Below are 25,223 nucleotides of genomic sequence, written 5' to 3'. Positions count from 1 at the left end.
TCTGATCTGAGGTTAGTTGGCAGAAGCCTCCCTGAGAGACACAGGGTCAGAAGAAAGAAAACAGCTCAAGATTTTTTTTTAGAACAAAGTGAATTTAAAACAACCAAAATGGAGGAGTTATCATTTACAGTTGTTTTAGAAAACAGGCTAAACACAACCACTGATCAAATATGTTGAAAAAAATTTTAACCTGAAGCATATGAAGAAAACTCAAGGACTGAAAAGAGTTAAAAAAAAAAATGAGTTTCGGTGAATAGGCAGAAGATGGCAGAGTAGAAGGACATGTGCTCACTCCCTCTTGTGAGAGCACCAGAATCACAACTAATTGCTGAACAATCATCGAGAGGAAGACACTGGAACTCACTAAAAAAGATACCCCATATCCAAAGAAAAAGGAGAAGCCACAATGAGATGGTACGAGGGGCGCAATCACAGTAAAATCAAATCCCATAACTGCTGGGTGGGTGACTCACACACTGGAGAACACTTATAACACAGAAGTCCACCCACTGGAGTAAAGGTTCTGAGTCCCACGTCAGGCTTCCCAACCTGGTGGTCCAGCAATGGGAGGAGGAATTCCCAGAGAATCAGACTTTGAAGGCTAGCGGGATTTGATTGCAGGACTTTGACAGGACTGGGGGAAACAGAGACTCCACTCTTGGAGTGCATGCACAAAGTAGTGTGCCCAGTGGGACCCAGGGGAAGGAGCAGTGACCCCAAGGGAGACTGAACCAGACCTACCTGCTGGTGGTGGAGGGTCTACTGCAGAGGCGGGGTGTGGCTGTGGCTCACCGCGGGGACAAGGACACTGGCAGCAGAAGTTCTGGGAAGTACTCCTTGGCATGAGCCCTCCTGGAGTCCGCCATTAGCCCCTCCAAAGAGCCTTTAGGCTCCAGTGCTGGGTCACCTCAGGCCAAACAACCAACAGCGAGGGAACTCAGCCCCATCCATGATCAGACAGAAGGTTAAAGTTTTACTGAGCTCTGCCCACCAGAGCAACACCCAGCTCTATCTACCAACAGTCCCTCCCATCAGGAAGCTTGCACAAGGCTCTTAGATAGCCTTTTTCACCAGACTACAATCCTGCAGCCTGTGGAACGAAAACGACATTCACAGAAAGGCAGACAAATGAAAAGGCAGAGGACTACGTACCAGAACAAGATAAAACCCCAGAAAAATGACTAAATGAAGTGGAGATAGGCAACATTCCAGAAAAAGAATTCAGAATAATGACAGTGAAGATGATCCAGGACCTTGGAAAAAGAATGGAGGTAAAGGTCGAGAAGATGCAAAAAATGTTTAACAAAGACCTAGAAGAATTAAAGAACAAACAAACAGAGATGAACAATACAATAACTCAAATGAAAAATACACTAGAAGGAATCAATAGCAGAATAACTGGGGTAGAAGAACAGATAAGTGACCTGGAAGACAGAATGGTGGAACTCACTGCCATGGAACAGAATGAAGAAAAAAGAATGAAAAGAAATGAAGACAGCCTAAGAGACCTCTGGGACAATATTAAATGCACCAACGTTCCCATTATAGGGGTCCCAGAAGGAGAAGAGAGAGAGAAAGGACCCAAGAAAATATATGAAGAGATTATAGTCGAAAACTTTCCTAACATGGGAAAGGAAACAGCCACCCAAGTCCAGAAAGTGCAGAGAGTCCCAGGCAGGATAAACCCAAGGAGAAACAAACCAAGACACAGAGTAATCAAATTGACAAAAATTAAAGACAAAGAAAATTATTAAAAGCAACAAGGGAAAAATGACAATATACAAGGGAACTCCCATAAGGTTAACAGCTGATTTCTCAGCAGAAACTCTACAAGCCATAAGGTAGTGGCACAATATATTTAAAGTGATGAAAGGGAAGAACCTACAACCAAGATTACTCTACCCGGCAAAGATCTCATTCAGATTTGACGGAGAAGTCAAAAGCTTTAGAGACAAGCAAAAGCTAACAGAATTCAGCACCATGAAACCAACCCTACAACAAATGCTAAAGGAACTTCTCTAAGTGGGAAACACAAGAGAAGAAAAGGACCTACAAAAACAAACCCAGAGCTTCCCTGGTGGTGCAGTGGTTGAGAGTCCGCCTGCCGTTGCAGGGGACACGGGTTTGTGCCCCCGTCTGGGAAGATCCCACATGCCACAGAGCGGTTAGGCCCGTGAGCCATGGCCGCTAAGCCTGCGCGTCTGGAGCCTGTGCTCCTCAATGGGAGAGGCCACAACAGTGAGAGGCCCGCGTACCTCAAAAAAAAAAAAAAAACAAACCCAAAACAATTAAGAAAATGGTCCTAGGAACATACATATCGATAATTACCTTAAATGTGAATGGATTAAATGCTCCAACCAAAAGACACAGGCTAGCTGAATGGATACAAAAACAAGACCCATATATATGCTGTCTACAAGAGACCACTTCAGACCTAGGGACACATACAGACTGAGAGTGAGGGGATGGAAAAAGATATTCCATGCAAATGGAAATCAAAAGAAAGCTGGAGCAGCAATACTCGTATCAGATAAAATAGACTTTAAAATAAAGAATATTACGGGATAGAAGGAAGGACACTACATAATGATCAAGGGATTAATCCAAGAAGAAGATATAACAATTATAAATATATATGGACCCAACATAGGAGCACCCTAATACATAAGGCAAATGCTAACAGCTGTAAAAGAGGGAATCGACAGCAACACAATAATAGTGGGGGATTTTACCACCTCACTTACACCAATGGACAGATCACCCAGATAGAAAATTTAAAAGGAAACATAAGCTTTAAATGACACAATAGACCAGATAGATTTAATCGATATTTCTAGAACATTCCATCCAAAAACAGCAGATTACATTTTCTTCTCAAGTGCACACGGAACATTCTCCAGGATAGATCACATCTTGAATCACAAATCAAGCCTTGGTAAATTTAAGAAAACTGAAATCATATCAAGCATCTTTTCCGAGCACAACACTATAAGATTGGAAATCAATTACAGGTGGAAAAAACGTAAAAAACACAAACACATGGAGGTTAAACAATACATTACTAAATAACCAAGAAATCACTGAAGAAATCAAGGAGGAAATAAAAAAATACCCAGAGACAAATGACAACAAAAACACGATGATCCAAAACCTATGGGGTGCAGCAAAAGCAGTTCTAAGAGGGAAGTTTATAGCAATACAATCCTACCTCAAGAAACAAGAAAAATCTCAAATAAAGAATCTAACCTTACACCTAAAGCAATTAGAGAAAGAAGAACAAACAAAACCCAAAGTTAGTAGAAGGAAAGAAATCATAAAGATCAGAGCAGAAATAAATGAAATAGAAACAAAGAAAACAATAGCAAAGATCAATAAAACTAAAAGCTGATTCTTTGAGAAGATAAACAAAATTGGTAAACCTTTAGCCAGACTCATCAAGAAAAAGAGGGAGAGGACTAAAATCAATAAAATTAGAAATGAAAAAGAAGTAACAACAGACACCACAGAAATACAAAGCATCCTAAGAGACTACTACAAGCAACTCTGTGCCAATAAAATGGACAACCTGGAAGAAACAGATAAATTCTTAGAAAGGTATAACCTTCCAAGACTGAACCAGGAAGAAATAGAAAATATGAACAGACCAATCACAAGTAATGAAATTGAAACTGTGATTAAAAATCTTCCAACAAACAAAAGTCCAGGACCAGATGGCTTCACAGGTGAATTCTATCAAACATTTAGAAAAGAGCTAACACATATCCTTCTCAAACTCTTCCAAAAAATTGCAGAGGAAGGAACACTCCCAAACTCATTCTATGAGGTCACCATCACTCTGATACCAAAACCAGACAAAGATACTACAAAAAAAGAAAATTGCAGACCAATATCACTGATGAATATAGATGCAAAAATCCTCAACAAAATACTAGCAAACAGAATCCAACAATACATTAAAAGGATCATACACCATAATCAACTGGGATTTACCCCAGGGATGCAAGGATTCTTCAATATATGCAAATCAATCAATGTGATACACCACATTAACAAATTGAAGAATAAAAAGCATATGATCATCTCAATACATGCAGACAAGCTTCTGACAAAATTCAACACCCATTTATGATAAAAACTCTCCAGAGAGTGGGCATAGAGGGAACCTACCTGAACATAATAAAGGTCATATATGACAAACCCACAGCAAACATCATTCTCAATGGTGAAAAACTGAAAGCATTTCCTCTAAGATCAGGAAGAAGACAAGGATGTCCACTCTTGTCACTATTATTCAACATAGTTTTGGAAGTCCTAGCCATGGCAATCAGAGAAGAAAAAGAAATAAAAGGAACACAAATTGAAAGAGAAGTAAAACTGCCACTGTTTGCAGATGACATGATACTATATATAGAAAATCCTAAAGATGCCAACAGAAAACTATTAGCGCTAATCAATGAATTTGGTAAAGTTGCAGGATACAAAATTAAGGCACACAAATCTCTTGCATTCCTATACACCAAGAATGTAAGATCAGAAAGAGAAATTAAGGAAACAATCCCATTCACCATTGCAACAAAAAGAATAAAATACGTACGAATAAACCTACCTAAGGAGATAAAGGTCTGTACTCAGAAAATCATAAGACACTGATGAAAGAAATCAAAGATGACACAAACAGATGGAGAGATATACCATGTTCTTGGATTGGAAGAATCAGTATTGTGAGAATGACTATACTACCCAAAGCAATCTACAGAATCAATGCAATCCCTATCAAATTACCAATGGCATTTTTTACAGAACTAGAACAAAAAAATCTTAAAATTTGTATGAAGACACAAAAGACCCTGAAGAGCCTAAGCAATCTTGAGGGAAAAAAACGGACTTGGAGGAGTCAGACTCGCTGACTTCAGACCATACTTCAAAGTTATAGTAATCAAGACAATATGGTACTGGCACAAAACCAGAAATATAGATCAAAGGAACAGGATAAAAAGTCCAGAGATAAACCCATGCATCTATGATCAACTAATCTATGACAAAGGAGGCAGGGATATACAATGGAGAAAAGAGTCTCTTCAATAAGTGGTGCTGGGAAAACTGGACAGGTACACATAAAAGAATGAAATTAGAACACTCCCTAACACCATACACAAAAGTAAACTGAAAATGGATTAAAGACCTAAATGTAAGACCGGACACTATAAAACTCTTAGAGGAAAACATAGGAAGAACACTCTTTGACATAAATCACAGCAAGATCTTTTTGACCCACCCCTTAGAGTAATAGAAATAAAAATAAACAAACAAAAAGAGTTTTCTGGCATCTGAGGGGTGGGGGGGAACGAGAAGAAAAATAAAAAGAAAGTTCAGGGCTTCCCTGGTAGCGCAGTGGTTGAGAGTCTGCCTGTTGATGCAGGGGACACGGGTTCATGCCCCGGTCCGGGAGGATTCCACGTGCCGCGGAGCGGCTGGGCCCGTGAGCCATGGCCGCTGAGCCTGCGCGTCCGGAGCCTGTGCTCTGCAACGGTACAGGCCACAACAGTGAGAGGCCCGTGTACCACAAAAAAAAGAAAAAAGAAAGTTCAAAGTTTTAGACATCCTAACAGCAATTCTAAGGAAAACAAAGTTTCTATGGCCATGATGACAGAATGCACCATGGACGCTGGAGGAAAAAACAATGAGCTGGGAAGAGCAGGCGCTGGCTGGGGCTGGATGAACAATAGGTTGTTCCACAGGGTCAAATCTGTCTCTCTTTTTCTCTCAACAATGAGCAAGAGGACTTCCCTTGTGGTGCAGTGGTTAAGAATCCACCTGCCTATGCAGGGGACACGGGTTAGATCTCTGGTCCGGGAAGATCCCACACCAACTGAGCCCATGCACCACAACTACTGAGCCCAAGTGCCACAACTACTGAGCCTGCATGCTACAACTACTGAAGCCCACATGCCCAGAGCCTGAGCTCCACAACAAGAAAAGCCACTGCAATGAGAAGCTCGCGCACCGCAACAAAGAGCAGCCCCCACTCGCCACAACTAGAGAAAGCCTGTGCACAGCAACAAAGGCCCAATGCAGCTGAAAAAAAAAAAAAAGAGTACCTAGGGAATTCCCTGGTGGTCCAGTTGTTAAGACTCTGTGCTTCCAATGCACGGGGTGTGGGTTCCATTCCTGGTTGGGGCACTAAGATCCCATATGTCCCACGGTGCAGCCAAAAAAAAAAAAAAAAACAACACAACAACAAAACAAAACAAGAAAAAGGAAGAGTACCTCTCTGGAAGAAATGAGCCATGCCTGCCTAAACCTGTGGGATATCTCCATATTCACATGTCCCAAACCAAACACTTCATCATGTTTCCTTCTACCCACCCTCATCACCACCTAACTCATTCCTCCTCTTATGTTCTCTATAATTTCTTTCACGTCCTCCCAATCAAGACCAGAAATAGTGGTAAGTTAATTTTTTAAATTGAACTAATTTTTTTTAACTGAAGTATAGTTGACTTACAATATTATATTAGTTTTGGGTGTACAACATAGTAATTCAATATTTTTATAAAATATATGCCATAGAAAGATATAAAATATTGTCTATATCCCCTGTGCTGTACATAACATCCTTGTAACCTATTTATTTTACACCTGGTATTTTGTAGCTCTTCATCTCCTTCACCTATCTTGGCCCAACCCTGACACCTCTTCCCTCTGGTAACCACTAGTTTGTTCTCAGTATCTGTTCTATTTGTTCATTTGTTTGTATATGTTTCATTTGTTCTGCATATTAAGTGAAACGCAGTATTTGTCTTTCTCTGTCTGACTTATTTCACCAAGCATAATACCCTCCAAGTCCATCCATGTTGTTTCCAATGGCAAAATGTCATCCTTTTTTATGGCTGAGTAATAGTCCTATATATATATAATATACACACACACACATATATATATAGTCCTATGTTTCTATATATATAACACATCTTCTTTATCCTTCTATCTATTGATGGACACTTAGGTTGCTTCCATGTCATGGCCATTGTAAATAATGCTGCTATAAACACTGAGGTAAATATATCTTTTCAAATTAGTGTTTTCATCAGATAAATACCCAGGAGTAGAATGGCTAAATCATATGGTAGTTCTATTTTTAATTTCTTGAAGAACTTCCATACTGATTTCCATAGTGGCTGCACCAATTTACATTCCCACCAACAGAGCACAAGGGTTCCCTTTTCTCCACATCCTTGCCAACATTTGCTATTTTTTTTCTTTTTGATAATAGCCATTCTAATAGGTATGAGGTGATATCTCATTTTGGTTCTGAAATGTATTTCCCTGATGATAAGTGATGTTGAGCATCTTTTCATGTGCCTTTTGGCCATCTGTATGTCTTCTTTGGAAAAATGTCTGTTCAGATTCTCTGCCCTTTTTAAATTGGGTTGGCTATTTTTTTTTCATATTGGGTTGTATGAGTTCTTTATATGTTTTGCATAGGAAACCATTACCAGATGTATCATTTGCAAATATCTTCTCTCATTTGGTAGGTTCCCTTTTTGTTTTGTTGATGGTTTCCTTTGTACAAGAACTTTTGAGTTTGATTATGTCCCATTTGTTTATTTTTGCTTTTATTCCCCTTGCCTAAGGAGATAAAGCCAAAGAAATATAGCTATGACCAATGTCAAAAAGTGTAGTATCTATGTTTTCTTCTAGTTTTATGATTTCAGGTCTTACATTTAGGTCTTTAATTCATCTTGAGTTTATTTTTGTAAATAGTGTGAGAAAATGTTCTAATTTCATTCTTTTATGTGTAGCTGGTCCAGTTTTCCCAATACCACTTATTGAACAGTCTTTTTTTTAAATTATATATTCTTGCCTCCTTTGCCATAGATTAATTGACCATGTGTGCGTGGGTTTATTTCTGGGCTCTCTATTCTGTTCCACTGATCTATGTATCTGTTTTTGTACTGATACCACAGTTTTGATTACTTTAGCTCTGTAGTATAGTCTGAAGTCAGAGAGCAGAGATACCTCCAACCTTGTGCTTTTTTCTCAAGACTGCTTTACTATTCAGGGTCTTTTGTGGTTCCATACAAATTTTAGGATTATTTGTTCTAGTTCTGTGAAAATGTCATGGGTATTTTGATAGGTATTGCATTAGATCTGTAGATTGCTTTGGGTAGTATGGATATTTTAATAATGCTAATTCTCCTAACCCATGAACATGGGATATATTTCCATTTATTTCTATCCTCTTCAATTTCCTTCATCTATGTCTTATAGGTTTCAGAGTACATGTCTTTCACCTCCTTCATTAAATTTATTCCTAGATATTTTATTCTTTTTGATTTATAAATGGGATTCATTTCTTTTGTTATTAGTGTACAGAAATGCAACAAATTTCTTTATATTAATCTTGTATCCTGCAACTTTACTGAATTCATTTATTCTAGTAGGTTTTTTTGGTGGAGTCAAAGGTTTTCCTTATATAGTATCACGTCATCTGCAAACAGTGGTAGTTTTACTTCTTCCCTTTCAATTTGAATGTCTTTTATTTCTTTTTCTTGTCTGATTGCCGTGGCTAGGACTTCCAATACTATATTAAGTAGAAGTGGGAAGAGTGGGCATCCTCATCTTGTTCCTGATCTTAAAGGAAATACTTCCAGCTTTTCACCACTGAGTATGATGCCAGCTGTGGGTTTGTCAGATGGCCTTTATTATGTTGAGGTTTGTTCCTTCTATGCCAACTTTGTTGACAGTTTTTATCACGAATGGATATTGAATTTTGCCAAATGTTTTTGTCTGCATCTATTGAGATGATCATGTGATTTTTATCCTTGGTTATGTTAATGTGGTGTATCTGTGGTGTATCATGTTAATTGACTTGCAGATATTGAACCATCCTCACATCCTGGGAATAAATCCCACTTGATCATGATGTATGATCCTTTTTACATATTGTTGAATTTGGTTTGCTAATATTTTGTTGAGGATTCTTGCATCTATTTCATCAGCTATATGGGCCTGTACATTTTTTTGTAGTATCTTTATCTGATTTTGGTAACACGGTAGTGCTGGCCTCATAGAATGAGGTGGGAAGTGTTCTCTCCTCTTTTATTTATTTATTTGTTTGTTTGTTTGTTTATTCATTTATTTATGGCTGCATTGGTCTTCATTGCTGCACATAGGCTTTCTCTAGTTGCAGTGAGCAGGGGCTACTCTTCATTGCGGTGCATGGGCTTTTCATTGTGGTGGCTTCTCTTGTTGCAGAGCACAGGCTCTAGGCACGTGGGCTTCAGTAGTTGTGGCACACAGGCTCAGTAGTTGTGGCTTGCAGGCTCTAGACGCAGGCTCAGTAGTTGTGGTGCACAGGCTTAGTTGCTCCGTGGCATGTGGGATCTTCCTGGACCCGGGCTAAAACCATGTCCCCTGCATTGGCAGGCAGATTCTTAACCACTGTGCCACCAGGGAAGTCCACCTCTTTAATTTTTTGAAACATTTTGAGAAGTATACATATTAACTCTTCTTTAAATATTTGGTAGAATTCCCCTGTGAAGTCATCTAGTCCCAGACTTTTGTGTGTTGGGAGTCTTTTGATTACTGATTCAATTTCAATACTAATAATCAATCTATTCAGATTTTCTGTTTCTTCCTGATTCAGTCTTGGAAAACTGTATGTTTCTCAGAATTTATCCACTTATTCTAGGTTGTCCAATTTGTTAGCATATCACTGTTTGCATTATTCTCTTATGATTGTATTTCTGTGATATCAGTTGTAACTTCTATCAGTTGTAACTTCTCTTTCATTACTTATGTTTTAAATTTGAGCACTCTCTCTTTTTCTTAATGAGTCTGGCTAAAGTTTATCAATTTTGTTTATCATTTCAAAAAAACAGCTCTTAGTTTCATTTATCCTTTCTATGTTTTTTGGTCTCTATTTTATTTATTTCCACTCTGATCTTTATTGTTTTTTTCCTTCTACTGACTTTGGACTTTGTTTGTTCTTCTTTTCTAATTCCTTTAGAGGGAAAGTTAGGTTGTTTATTTGAGATTTTTCTTTTTTCTTGAGGTAGGCTTCTATTACTATAAACTGCCCTCTTAGAAATGTTTTTGTTGTGTCCCATAGATTTTGGACGTTGTGTTTCTATTTTCATTCATCCCAAGGTATTTTTTGACTTCTTCTTTAATTTCTTTGTTGACCCAATGGCTTTTTTATAGTAGGTTTTCAGTCTCTGCTTGTTTGTGTTTTTACCAGTTTTCTTCTTGCTGTTGATTTCTAGTTTCACACTGCTGTGGTCAGAAAAGATGCTGGATTTAATTTCAATCTTCGTAAATTTACTGAGACTTCTTTTGTGGCCTAGCATGTAATCTATCCTGGAGAATGTTCCATGTGCACTTGAGAAGAATGTGTATTCTGCTGGTTTAGAATGTAATATTCTACAGATATCTATTAAGTCCATCTGGTCTAAAATGTCATTTAAAGCCAATGTTTCCTTATTGATTTTCTGTCTGGATGAGCTATTCATTAATGTGATTGGGGTAATTAAAATCCCCTATTATTATTGTATTACTATCAATTTTTTCCTTTATGTCTGTTAATATTTGCTTTATATATTGGGTGCATAAATGTATTGGGTGCATATATGTTAACAAGTCTAATATCTTCTTCTTAGATTGACCCCTTTATCATTATTTAATGTCCTAAATTGTCTTTTGTTATAGATTTTGTTTTAAAGTCTATTTTATCTGATATGAGTACCGCTACCCCAGCTTTTCATTTCCATTTGCATGAAATATCTTTTTTAATCCCTTCACTATCAATGGGTGTGTCTTTAGCTCTGAAGTGAGTGTCTTGTAGGCAGCATATACATGGATCTTGGTTTTTTAATCTAATCAGCTACCCGATGTCTTTTGATTGGAGCATTTAGTCTATTTTACATTAGAAGTGATGATCAATAGGTATGTATCTATTGCCATTTTGTTACTTGTTTTCTGGTTGTTTTTGTATTTCTTTGTTCTTTTCTTCTTTTAACCTCTTCTCTTTGGGTTTGATAACTTTTTTTTTTTTTTTTTTTTTGCGGTACACGGTATGCAGGCCTCTCACTGTTGTGGCCTCTCCCGTTGTGGAGCACAGGCTCACAAATGGCTCACAGGCCTAGCCGCTCTGCTGCATGTGGGATCTTCCCGGACCGGGGCACGAACCTGTGTCCCCTGCATCGGCAGGCGGACTCTCAACCACTGCGCCACCAGGGAAGCCCCTGGGTTTGATAACTTTTTAAGTATTATGTTTGGGTTCCTTTCTCTTTGCTTTTTGTGTATCTACTGTAGGTTTTTGATTTGCAGTTACCATGAGGTTCATATCTATAAATATATCTACTTGTTTTAGAATGACAGTCATTTAAGTTCAAACACATTCTAAAAGCCCTACTTTTTTTTTACTAAGCCCCCCCACCAACATTTTATGTTTTGGTGTCATAGTTTACATTTTTATGAATATCCCTTAACTGTTTATTGCAGTTATAGTTGATTAATGGTTGATTTTACAATTTTGTCTTTTAACCTTCATAGTAGCTTACTTAAGTGGTTGATCAACTGCCTTTACAATATATTTACATATATCAGTGAGATATTTTTCCTTCAAATAAATATTTTCTTATTTCTTAGCACTAGGGATGTGGGTCCCGATTAGATCACTTCTCCTTCCTTCCTACCAGACTCCACTTTCCTTAATAACCTTGGTTGTAGAAGAGCCATTCTGCTAGTCTTCAGGCTGTTCTCAGAGAGTTGTTCTATATGTCATCGTAGTCTTGATGTGTTTGTGGGGGAAGGTGAGCTCAGGGTCTACCTACTCCACCATCTTGATCCCATCCAGTCAAATACTGGAAAATTTAAACGTTTTCCTCTTTCCTAACACTGAATTAAAGGCCAAGTCCACATGAATTCACCCTTATCCTCCACATCCACCACTTTTCTTCCCCACTGCCCCAAGCTCAAGGTGCCCTTTGGAATCTAGGGCTTTGTAACAGAGAAACATTTTACAGCATTTCTGTTGTTATTGTTTTTAAGACAAGAAACACCTGTTGAATGCGATATGGGGATAGTGGAAAGAGCATATTCTTTGGGATCAAAAAGATAATTTGGAATCTTGGCTTGATTAATTAACTGAGTGACCTTGAATAACTTACTTATTTCTCTGATCCTCAGTTTCTTTCTCTGTAAAAATACACTTAACAACTAAATAACAGGTTTGTTGTAAGGATACTGGAACCTGAAGGAAGTATCACAGGTAATCACTATATGGTAGCCATTATGGTATTATTACTGTGTTTAATCCATACATACCTCATATGCTGTAGGTACTTCAGTATTAAATTTGGAGTAGACTGAAAATATAACTCATATTATATAGTCTTGTGTCTTAGAAAATTTTCAGGTTCTCCTGAATCTCTTTAGGTATAAACTAATTTTTCAGATCTTCAATCCATGCTTATTTGAATTTTAATGAAAGCAACAGTCTTTTTATTACTATTACTTTATATAAGTTAGGCCCAGCTGATATGCAGCAAGCATTTTTTTTTTTAACATCTTCATTGGGATTGTTTTACAATGGTGTCTTAGTTTCTGCTTTATAACAAAGTGAATCAGCTATACATCTACATATATACCCATATATCCTCCCTCTTGCATCTCCCTCCCACCCTCCCTATCCCACTGTTCTGGGTGGTCACAAAGTACTGAGCTGATCTCCCTGTGCTATGGGGCTGCTTCCCACTAGTTATCTATTTTACATTTGGTAGTGTATATAAGTCCATGCCACTCCCCCACTTGGTCCCAGCTTACCCTTCCCCCTCCCCATGTCCATTCTCTATGTCTGCATCTTTATTCCTGTCCTGCCCCTAGGTTCTTCAGAACATATATTTTTTTAGATTCCATATATATGCGGTAGCATATGGTGTTTGTTTTTCCCTTTTTGACTTTCTTCACTCTGTATGACAGACTCTAGGTCCATCCACACCACTACAAATAACTCAATTTGTTTCTTTTCATGGCTGAGTAATATTCCATTGTATATATGTGCCACATCTTCTTTATCCATTCATCTGTCGATGGACACTTAGGTGGCTTCCATGTCCTGGCTATTGTAAGTAGAGCTGCAATGAACACTGTGATACATGACTCTTTTTGAATTATGGTTTTCTCAGGGTATACGCCCAGTAGTGGGATTGCTGGGTCATACGGTAGTTCTATTTTAAGTTTTTTAAGGAATCTTCATACTGTTCTCCATAGTGGCTGTATCGATTTACATTCCCACCAACAGTGCAAGAGGGTTCTGTTTTCTCCACACCGTCTCCAGCATTTATTGTTTGTAGGTTTTTTGATGATAGTCATTCTGACTGGTGTGAGGTGATACCTCATTGTAGTTTTGATTTGCATTTCTCTAATGATTAGTGATGTTGAGCATCCTTTCATGACTTTGTTGGCAATCTGTATATCTTCTTTTTTTTTTTTTGGATGTCCTAAACTGTTTATTAGGTAAGAATTTTACAAACATTACTTATATTAGCGGTAGCGGTGGAGCTGGAGAGTATTGCGCCTTCTCCAGGCTGCGCGGCGAGAACCACCGATCATGTGGTGGAACTTGTGGCCCTTGCCGAGGCCACGGCTCTTCCTGCCTGCAGGCGTCAGTCTCCGCATCTCCCTGTGCTTGTGGACTGGTTTGGTGATCCACTGGGTGTCAGGGTTTCTTCTGATAGCTCGGCAACAGACTGAAGGCTCCAGGCAAACTTGAGCTGGTTGACACCATGGTGGACGGGCTTGCTGTAGGTGGCGCCCTTCGGGACCGGGCGTTTGCAGCCACCGCAGTGCATGCAAACACGATATATCACATAACCTTGCTTGGCCTTGTAGCCCAGCCTGTGCGCCTTGTCGGGCCAGGTGGGGCGCGGGGCCCGGTGCAGCACCGAGAGCTCGCAGTACTGCCAGCAGCACACCCTGAGCAGAAAGCGCATCATGTCCGACTGCTTCTTCCTCCACAGCTCCTGGAAGTACTTGTAAGTGCCCATCTCGGCTCACAGGAGACAGGAGGAGCTCCGAGGTCGCAGGGTCCCCGAGCCTGAATGGTGGAGATGAAAAGAGATCTGCGGCGGATAGAATACTGTATATCTTCTTTGGGGAAATGTCTATTTAGGTCTTCTGCCCATTTTGGGATTGGGTTGTTTGGTGTTTTTTTTTGATATTTACCTGCATGAGCTGCTTGTAAATTCTGGAGATTAATCCTTTGTCAGTTGCTTCGTTTGCAAATATTTTCTCCCATTCTGAAGGTTGTCTTTTCTCCTTGTTTATAGTTTCCTTTGCTGTACAAAAGCTTTTAAGTTACATTAGAGCCCATTTGTTTATTTTTGTTTTTATTTCCATTTCTCTAGGAGGTGGGTCAAAAAGGATCTTGCTGTGATTTATGTCACAGAGTGTTCTGCCTTACATCTATAGTGTCTGGCCTTACATTTAGGTCTTTAATCCATTCTGAGTTCATTTTTGCCACCACCAGGGAAGACCTAATTTCTTTCTTTTACATATAGCTGTCCAGTTTTCCCAGCACCACTTTTTGAAGAGGCTGTCTTTTCTCCACTGTATATTCTTGCCTCCTTTATTAAAAATAAGGTGACTAGGGCTTCCCTGGTGGTGCAGTTGTTGAGAGTCTGCCTGCCGATGCAGGGAACATGGGTTCGTGCCCCCATCAGGGAAGACCCCACATGCCGCGGAGTGGCTAGGCCCATGAGCCATGGCCGCTGAGCCTGCGTGTCCGGAGCCTGTGCTCTGCAACAGGAGAGACCACAACAGTGAGAGGCCCGCATACTGCAAAAAAATAAATAAATAAAAAATAAGGTGACCATATGTGTGTGGGTTTATCTATGGGCTTTCTATCCTGTTCCATTGATCTATAATTCTGTTTTTGTGCCAGTACAATACTGTCTTGATTACTATAGCTTTGTAGTATAATCTGTAGTCAGGGAGCCTGATTCCTCCAGCTCCGTTTTTCTTTCTCAAGATTGCTTTGACTTCAGGGTCTTTTGTGTTTCCATATAAATTGTGAAATTTTTTGTTCTAGTTCTGTGAAAAATGCCATTGGTAGTTTGATAGGGATTGCACTGAATCTGTAGATTGCTTTGGGTAGTAGAGTCATTTTCACAATGTTGATTCTTCCAATCCAAGAACATGGTATATCTCTCCATCTGTTTGTATCATCTTTAATTTCTTTCATCAGTGTCTTATAGTTTTCTGCATACAGGTCTTTTTTTTCCTTAGGTAGGTTTATTCCTAGGTATTTTATTATTTTTGTTGCAATGGTAAATGCGAGTGTTCCCTTAATTTCTCTTTCAGGTTTTTCATCATTAGTGTGTAGGAATGCCAGAGATTTCTGTGCATTAATTTTGTATCCTGCAACTTTACCAAATTCATTGATTAGCTCTAGTAGTTTTCTGGTAGCATCTTTAGGATTCTCTGTGTATAGTATCATGTCATCTGCAAACATTGACAGCTTTACTTCTTCTTTTCCAATTTGGATTCCTTTTATTTCTTTTTCTTCTCTGATTGCTGTGGCTAAAACTTTCAAAACTGTGTTGAATAACAGTGGTGAGAGTGGGCAACCTTGTCTTGTTCCTGATCTTAGTGGAAATGGTTGCAGTTTTTCACCGTTGAGAACAATGTTGGCAGCGAGCATGTTTAATTAAGCCAGAAAGTAGGTCCACCTTCATCCCTCTTAATCAAGCAAAACTGTTCTTACTTCAAAAATTGAAAACTACCCAAACAGGTTTCTCAGCAATGTGTTCACCGTGGTATGAACCCAGCATTAGAGTTCTTATTGCACAATGCACTTACTTGTCCCACGTAATAAAAGTTGCTCTCTGTGTTGAGATGCCAAGACCGACAATTTGATTCATCTCTAGTCCTGCAGCTAAAAATAAAGATAGAAAAGATACATTTAAAAGCCCAGGAAGTTTTTCTTTATAATATTATCATATGGAAAAGAAATCATTTAATATAATCTTTAAGAAAAACAACTGGGCTTAGCATTTTAATAACACAATTGGAGCTAATAAATAAAGCATTACCAGGATGATTTTCTAGTATTTTTTTACTTAAAGGGAAAAAAGGTTATAATCTAATAATAATAAAATGGCATTTTTGCTTTAAAGATTAGAAAAAAACAAACACTACTTAAAGTAAGTCAGATTGTATTTTCTTCTTGATAATACTGATACTAAAAAATTGGATCTTAATTTAAGCAAAGATCAGCCACAATGGAAGCTGGTTGGTTGATGGCAACAAGAGAAAGTCCTCAGGGAAAGTAGTATAAATATTGAAGCACAGATCTTATTTTCCACACAAACAGATGCTAGAATGCAAATAAAAACTTGGATTTTTGGAAGGCTTAAAATATAGCAGCTCAAGTGTTTTCATGATATTCTTTTTAAAAAGCAATTTATCCCACTGAACAACATAGGGACAACTTCAGTTTGAGCACTGAGGAAGACACATCCCCCCCTTTTTCAGTACTCCTTCCAAAAATATTTAACCTAACCTGATCATAAGTAAATAATCTGACAACCTCCAAATGCAGGACAGTCTATTTAACTCTTCCGTACTTTTAAAAACTCTTAGTGTCATGAAGAACGTGGTCTAGGTTAAAGGAGACTAAACAGACTGACTGCTAAAGGCAATGCCTTATCTCTGGTTGGATTTTGGATTGAAAAAAAAAGTTATTCAAGACTGAGATTAAAAATAAAACGACTGAGATAAGAGGGGAATATTGAGGACCAAGTATTAGAAAATATCACTGGGTTAATGTTAATTTCCTGTGTGATAACTGCATTGTGTTTCCATTTGAGAATACTCCTTATCTTTGGCGGTAATGATGAAGTATTTAGGGATGACAGGTTATTACATCACAACCAACTCTCACATTGGTCAGCCAAAAAGAAAAATAGTTTGTAGAGGATGGTAATGTAAACACTGTAAAACACATTTGAATCTAGGAGAAAGTACACAGCTGTTCAATGTAGTATTCTCTGAAGTCTTTTTTATAGGTTTTGAAATACTTCCAGCCAGAAAGGTGAGAAGGAGAAGCAATTCAGTCAGAAAAATGAAGTAAAAGACCTTTTCGAATTGACAAGTACTCTTTCGCCATATTCTTAAAGAAGGTAGCACTGCAAATGTTCTTAAAGAGCTAAGATCTCTTACCCTGGCTGTGGCCAGGAGAACACTTTGCATTAAGAGGCTGCTCAGGAAAAAACAAAACAAAAATTTATTTTACAATAAAGGTAACTCAGTTGTAAACTCCTAAGAGCAGGAACTGTGTGTTGTAACTTTGTTTATAACCCTCTGGTATTTTAAACACAACAGGAAATCAAATCGGCACTAGCTACAACAGGGAACCAAGAGGGAAGGTGAGACTTTAATACTGCAGCTCAAAAAGAGTTAAAGCAGAGGACAGAGCTGCTGTTACCTTTCCTTGACAAAGTGGTTCAGTGTAAACCACAAATGTTCCCCTCCCCAAACTACTGGGAAACTGTGACCCCAATAAAATATTGTATGTATAACTTAGGAAACCCACAAAATTCTACAGACGCCTGAGGAAAACTCTTTATTACACACAAAACATATTTACTGCCTATCTTTACTTCTATAAATCCAAATACCTTTGACAGATTCTTTTATTACAGCAACAAACTGAAGCCAGAGAATATCAGGATCAATTTCAACCCAGCCAGCTTGAGGATAAAGACTTTTTACCTATTTAGGAAAAGAGAAGATTTAGTATAAACAACATTAGATCAAGTCAATAGCATCTGGGTCTTAAGGTTACTGGTTAAAATAATTTAAAACAAGATTTTATTAATTACCTAATTCATTTTTATTGTTAACATGGAAAAAATACATATACAGGGACTTCCCTGGTAACTCAGTGGTTAGGAATCCGCCTGCCAATGCAGGGGACATGGGTTCGAGCCCTGGTCCGGGAAGATCCCATATGCCGCAGAGCAACTAAGCCCTCGTGCCACAACTACTGAGCCTGAGCTTTAGAACCCGCGAGCCACAACTACTGAGCCTGCGAGCCGCAACTACTGAGCCTGCGTGCCACAACTACTGAAGCCCATGCACCTAGAGCCCATGCTCCGCAACAAGAGAAGCCACCACAATGAGAAGCCCATGCACTGCAGCAAAGAGTAGCCCCTGCTCGCCACAACTAGAGAAAGCCCGCGCGCAGCAACAAAGACCCAATGCAGCCAAAAATAAATAAATTAATTAATTTTTTAAAATACACATATGAAATAAAAAAGGATACACCAAAATAACAGTTTTCTTCAGTTCATAAGTTTACAGAAGATTTTAGCTTTATTTTATTTTCTAAGTTTACCTTTATTTTTCAGGTTTTCTACAATGAAGATGTGTTGTTTTTGTAATTTAAAATAAAGTCAAACTTAAAAAAAACCCTTAAATTAGCAAATAAAGTACTGAGTTCTGGTTCAAGCTATGATGGAGTAAGCACACTCCACCCCCTCTTTCCCACTGAATACAGATATAAAACCTGGACAGAATGCATGGAGCAGCTATCTGTGGACTGCAAAAAGCATGTGGTGGCAGGCAGATTGCGGAAGAAGATAAGAATTAGAATACCACTGAACTGGTGGTGAGTTTCCCACTTTTCTTCTGGTACCCCCTGGCCTGGACTCAAGGCAGCCTGAAAACCAGAAGTGGGTATCAGGGTGCAGTGAAAATGCCTGCAGAGTTTTTGCTAACACTCAGAGGGAATGCGAGAAATCCCTCACTTTTTTTTTTTTATCCCCCCACACCCGCCTCCATCCTTTTATATCCTGGCTATCCCATCGTGGTGGCTGCAGCAGTAACCACAAGCACCCAAAATACTGAGGGAGGTGAAACTTCCTCTCTAATCAGAGGAGCTGGGGGCCCAAGAGGGTAAGGTGAACCCCCGATGGCTTTTTTCTCTCTGTGTGCTCCTGATGCCTAGCCTCAGATGTGGACATAGGAAGTGTCCAGCAGAATGGGATAATGAAAGCTCCAGCTTCTGGCAAGAGGACCCAAAAGGGGGAGGCTCAGGGAACCAAAAATCCCAGGAAGATCTGAGAGGGAAGAGCTTGGGAAAGCTACTCCAGAAAGTTGTGGATGAATTCCTAGGCTCACCTGGAAGCTGCACGCATATGACTATAATAGCAGACAGCATAGCACCGATGTTAAAAGCAGAACTGAAAAAACAGACCACTGCCCAGGTCCCAGACTGACCTCTAGGTGGCACATACTACACAGGGCAGATCCAAATAGTCCCTCCAAGATCTTAAAAACAGAATTAACATTGAAACCAAAGTCCAAGGAAGGCTGGTCAGCATTTGTAGCCTGAACACAGCTGCATTAACTGCCTACTAAAAGAAAAATATCAACATTTGTCATAGACTTTATACAAGACCCAGAGTCTTATAACATGATAATCAAAATGCCCAGGATATAATCCAAAATTACTAGGTATATTAAGAATCAGAAAAATCTCAGCTCACATGGGAAAAGATAATAGATACCAATACCAACATAACACAGATATCTGATAAAGACTTTAAAGCAGTTATTATAAAAATGCTCCAAGAAGTAAGGGTGAATTCTTTTGAAACAAGATAGAAAGTCTCAGCAAAGAAATAAAAGACATGAAGAAAAACAAAATTTTGGGAATTCCCTGACAGTTCAGTGGTTAGGACTTGGCGCTTTCACTGCCAAGGCCCAGGTTCAATCCCTGGTCGGGGAACTAAGATCCCACAAGCTGAGCGGCATGGCCAAAAAAAAACAAAAGAAAAAAGAAATTCTAACAATTTCAGGATTAAAAAATACAATTATTAGGGGAGTGGGGGAAATGGATACAAACTTTCAGTTATAAGATGAATAAGGTCTAGAGACCTAATGTACACCATGGTGACTAGAGTTAATAATAATGTATTATACACTTGAAATTTGCTAAGAGAGTAGTTCTCAAGTGTTCTCAACACCCACACACACAAACACACAAATGGTCACCATGTGAGATGATGAGTATCTCATCTGTATACTCATGATGAGTAATTAACATTAATTATGTTATTTAATTAACAATGTATACGTATACCAAAACATCAATTTATATACCTTAAATATATACAACTTTTGGGCTTCCCTGGTGGCGCAGTGGTTGAGAGTCCATCTGCCAATGCAGGGGACACGGGTTCGTGCCCCGGTCCGGGAAGATCCCACATGCAGCAGAGCGGCTAGGCCTGTGAGCCATTTGTGAGCCTGTGCTCCACAACGGGAGAGGCCACAACAGTGAGAGGCCCGCGTACCCCGTGGCCATAATCGCGTCAAACCTACAAACCAGGGTCCCTGGCACTTCAGGGTCCCTTCCCCCGACTCCACCAACCCGGACAGCTCACCATCCCTAAACATGTCACAATTTAGAAGACCAAACCGAAATTAGATCAAGAATATAATCAAAGTTAAGAAGAAAACGTGTTTTGTTGATTAAAAACAAAAGACAACAAGACAACAACCAGTGTTTTTCAAGAATGTCCAGAGGGTACACAGTATTGGAGAGTCCACTGTTTTCTTTGGAGTGGCCTTTCTGTCCTGTTCTTCCAACCAAGATGTTATCATCTTTTACGGTTTCTCACAATGGCATGATGTTTCAATGGGGAACATGATGAACCTTCTTCATTTTGAAAAACTAAAAATATCAAATATTCACATGTGGGATTTCTAACTGTGAATACTACTCTAGTATATAATGCCAATATTTAAGAGTCCATAGAAAGATTTTTTTAAAAATACAACTTATAGAAAAAGGCTAAAACTGTGCCTCTGCTATTAAAAAATGAGATAAGAGATAAAATTAAAGTCTTCTGAGAGACCTAGTACTAGCCTTCTAATGTAAAGGCTCCTGTTTGGGATTTCAATTTTAATTAAAAGACCAACAAAGCCTACTTTGTTCTTATCTCTAAAGGGTGATCTGTTCAGTTCTTCTTTCTCTCCTTTTTAAGCTATTTATTTAGCAATATCAATCAAATCCTATACTAAGACGTTTGGGTTTCTATTATACATTCTTTCCAACATAATTTAGCAGAGGTGTGATTTTCACTTGAGTAAATAAACACAAGTTCCGTGTCTAATCCATAGAGTCCCATGAAGCAAACTGATTTCCTAATACTTTGATTAAATGCAATTCAGTTATTTATTCTGTACTCATGAAGTAATAAGCCTGGTGCTAAGAAGGAATGTAGACCAACAAGACCATTCTTCCCAAAGAACTCAAGCCATCTGAAGTAAAGGACCAGTTGTTGTTTGTTTTTTTTTCTGATTTGTAATTCATTGTGAACCAACAATTTTTAAGACACAACTAAAACAACTTTCTAGGAAAAAAGGACATACAAAGTAAAATCCCAAATGTTTTATTATTGAGGTCAACAGACATAAAATGACTCTGCCAAGTTGCTACACAAGTTTCTAAATCTTAGTTCTTCTCTTCAACCCCAGCAGCTGGGAGCCACACTTTCAGAAGCACTGCTGTAAACTCCTATCACAGGTTGGGAGGCACTGCTTTCAACTCCTAATTTAAGACATAGCACTTCATCCTTTGAGGGCAAGGAATTTTTGTATTTTTATTTACTCACATACCTTTCCAGACACCTTCGCCACAGTTTTGAGTCTGACCAAACCATTCTAGTCTAATGCTGCTCACAGCAATCTCGATTCATCTGTGAGATTCTTACCTCATTTTTAAAAAAATGATTCCCCCCAAATTATATAGCAACTGTGAAACTTGATCTTCTAACAATTCCTGCATCCCTTCGGTTTCAAACACTTCAACTTCTTTGAAAAAAAAATCACTGCTTAAAACAAAAGTACTTTGTGTCTAGAATTGTAAGGGAGACTGTGTGTAAAGTCTCATCGTGTTCTGATAAAGACTCATAAAAAGATAAGGAGGACATAGTCACTGAAGGACAGAATCCGCCTTTCAGCTGTCCTTTCAGGTGGGTTTAGGGGTGGGGTGTGTGGGTGGTGGGCAGTGTTCCTGCAGAGGTGAACAGAAGAGGGACCAGGGAGCTGCTCTAGTCCCAGCTCCCTGTCCTGGTCCTGAAACCAGAATGAGGAAGTCCTGAAATCAAACGCTCAAAGCAGTCTTTTGGCTGGACCTGCTCCTGGGCAACCCCTGCAGCTGAAAAACACTTCTAAGGGGGTGGGGAAAAGGGTGGGAACCAAGCAAATGAGAGAGTCCAGTGCTGCTGGGAATGGGTTAGGTAACTAATAGCTCCTGTTCCCCCAACACCACCAACATAAAAAGATGTTGGTATTGGAAAGAAGAGTAAATAAGAAACATCACATGGAATCAACATTATTTTTGGCATGCTGTCAACTGTGTAGAAATCAACACTTCATTAAAACGAGAACAGAAGAATACCAATCTGTTAGTTGCTTTACTAATAACAACTAATGACTTGATAGGTTTCTCAAACCAGAAAAAAAGATACTTTCATGAATTGTCAAAGATGGAAATGAGAAAAGTAATGACAACACAGCCTTCGAAACTTGTCCAATACTTCTCATATCTCTGGGAATCAGTTGCTCAGCACTTTGAGAATCAGTTAATGATGATAACTGAATTACGAACATAAACTTAAATTGCAACAAGATTTGAAAATCCTAAATGTAAATAAAGACAGGGTTGGATGCCTATCAAGGAAGTACAGGAGAAACCAAGCAAGTCACAAAGCACCCTCTGACTGGATACGCGCAGCCAGCCTGCCCTGCCCTGCCCCGCCCCGGGAGTCACCGCAGTCCCACCCAGGTGAGGCCAGAGAGGCGAATCCTCAGGTGAGCGGAAGCGAGTGAGCGACCCCAGGTCACAAACTGAGCCCCTGCTATCTTCAGCCGGGACAGGAAGGGCGCGCAGGTTTCAGCCCTGCCCGGGGAGGGAATGCGGAGACTTGGCCGGTCCCAGCGCGCCGCTCAGGTCGGAGGGCCCGCGGTGCTGCAGGTGGCTGCGTCCAAGCCGCATGAGGAGGTCCCGCCCTCTCGCCCCCCCCGCGACCCGATCCCGGGTGCCCCGCGCGACCCAGACCCGCTGCCCCGACGCCAGCTCCTCGGTCACCTTCTGAGCACTGGAGCCGCGGATCCGCGCCGCGCGGTCATAGACGTGGCAGCGAATCACCGAGCTGCCCACGTCCAGCCCCAGCACGAAGCCTGCGCGCCGCGGGTCCGGCGCGCTCTGCTCGGGGCGCGTCTGCTCCGCGACTGTGGGCGGCCCTGGCATCCCGACCCCCACGCCTCTCCGCACCTGCCTCCAGCCGAGCGGGCGCGCTCTAAACGCCCGTACCTCAGAGGCTGAGCGCTCCCCGCCGGGCCACCGCCCCCGGCCCGCCCCCTCCGCGAGATCCGGGAACAGCCCCGCCCCCGCCGCGGGCCCCGCCCCGACGCCGTGACGTCACGGCGGCGCAGGAACCCTTTGCAGGAGAGAGCGCGGCCTCGGCGGTAGCGTGGGGTGCGTGGAGGCGAGCAGGAAGGTGGTGGGTCCCTGGAGTCCCGGGTCACCCGTGCCGCCCGGTTCTCCAAACACCGGCAGCTCTCAACGTTGCCCTGGCCCGTAATTTTCGTGATTTCCCTCCTAACTCCACGTAGCCTGCGGCAGTGCCTGCATTTCTTTCAACCCAATTACGTATTATGAATCTCTATTAAGAAAAATTAAAAGAAATTCAAAATTCCGCCGAAGGTATTCATTAATAAACTGAGGGTTTTACCCCCAAGACTTCTCAGAAAACCTGGTCAGGTTTGCACATATAATACACATCAAAAAATACTTGTTCAGTGAAATAAACACTCAAATGAGTTGAACATTCCCCAGCCCTCTGGTGGGGAAGAAGGGACAAAGCCAGGGGTGGCTGTTTTTACCATCAAGCTCCACCCCAACGACTGCCTTTTCAGGAACATGGAAGTCCCTCAAGGGCCCTTTACCTTTCACTCCTGCCCAAAGAGCGTGGGCTCTTCCATGCAGGGGACAGAGAAGGAGGCCTGCGGAAATTTCGAGTTTCCTGCAGCTCTGGTCACCAGCCTCGAGCCCAGGGGGATTCCCATGGGGTGGTCCTTACAGGCGGGGAGTGCGGAGGCGTTAATGCCTGCTTCAGCCACCTTTCCACCATCACCACACCGGCACTCCAAAAATACCAGTGTCTGAAAATATTCAATGTCTTCTTTTTGTAAAATTATGAAAGTAATATGGATATGTGCTCTTTGTGAAAAAGTTTCACAGTGCAGAGTGGTATATCAATTAAAAAGTAAGAAAAAAAAAGTAAGGGATATTCATTTTGAGCCAAATCGTTCTTTTGAACAATTTGTCATGTTAACCCACTTGCTTTCAGCCCATTTGACCAATGGCCTTTGACCAATGGTTCTTTGGCCATATTACTTGAAACTTGGAACAAGCACCTGGAAGAGCATGGTTTTTGTTTTTGTGTTTAATCTTTGTCTTTGTACCCTGTAACTCTCTAATAGTACTCATTTGTTCCAAATGGCCCCAGGACTGCCTTCACCAGTGGTGACCATTTTGGTGAGTCATATATACTATGTTAATCCCCAGTATTGTAATTTTGAAATAAATGACTAATGAGTCACGTAGTCTGGCCAGAGTTCTCCAGAGAAAGAGAACCAATAGGATAGAGATTGAGATTTATTTTAAGCAATTGGCTCACGTGCTCGTGAGGGCTGGCAAGTCCCAGAAATCTTTAGGGCAGGCTGGAAGTCTAGAAATTCAGATAAGAGTTGATGTTACAGTCTGAGTCTACATTCTGTGGGCAGTAGGCTGGAAACGCAGGCAGGGTTCCTATGTTGCAATCTCAAAGAGAATTCTTCTTTGGGAAACCTCGATCTTTGCTCTTAAGGCCTTCAGCTGATTGGATGCGGCCTACCAACATTGTGAAGCGTCATTTGCTTTACTCAAGGTCTATTGATTTAAATGTTAATCACATCTAAAAAATATCTCACAGCAGCATCTAGATTGGTGCTTGCCCAAACAACTGGGCACCTTTATAGTGTGCCCACTAGCTTAGTCAAGTTGACACATAAAATTAACCATCCCGGGTCCCCTTTCACAAGAGAGAAAGCTGTTTTGTATTCCTGATATGAACATTTAGCATATTTCTCAAAGTGATAATTCT

At 40.3% G+C, this 25,223-nt stretch overlaps 1 protein-coding gene and 1 pseudogene across 4 annotated transcripts in view; both read right to left on the bottom strand.

Moving 5' to 3' along the window:
- Window positions 1-23,361, bottom strand: part of GK5 (glycerol kinase 5) — a 77,906-nt gene extending 54,545 nt beyond the window's left edge. For 2 of the 3 annotated variants that reach the window (XM_082840279.1, XM_082840280.1), the window contains exons 1-3: window positions 23,165-23,361; window positions 17,685-17,778; window positions 15,865-15,940 (exon numbers count right to left, since the gene is read on the bottom strand). In XM_082840279.1, coding sequence (XP_082696405.1) covers window positions 15,865-15,940; window positions 17,685-17,778; window positions 23,165-23,326 — 332 coding nt within the window. In that variant the 5' untranslated portion in view covers window positions 23,327-23,361. Of the gene's footprint in view, window positions 1-6,098; window positions 6,181-15,864; window positions 15,943-17,684; window positions 17,779-23,164 lie in introns of those variants that run through there. The other variant, XM_082840281.1, reaches the window with a different exon arrangement.
- On the bottom strand, window positions 12,818-15,856 carry LOC309962428 (large ribosomal subunit protein eL15-like; annotated as a pseudogene). Its single transcript has one exon. The product of its transcript is annotated as a large ribosomal subunit protein eL15-like (transcript).
- Window positions 23,362-25,223: the final 1,862 nt, after the last annotated feature.

This window comes from Leucopleurus acutus (genome assembly GCF_964270905.1).
Source record: "Leucopleurus acutus genome assembly, chromosome: 5".
Classification (NCBI taxonomy): domain Eukaryota; kingdom Metazoa; phylum Chordata; class Mammalia; order Artiodactyla; family Delphinidae; genus Leucopleurus; species Leucopleurus acutus.
Note: the sequence above shows the minus strand (reverse complement) of the source record. Positions and strands in the feature narration are given on the sequence as shown.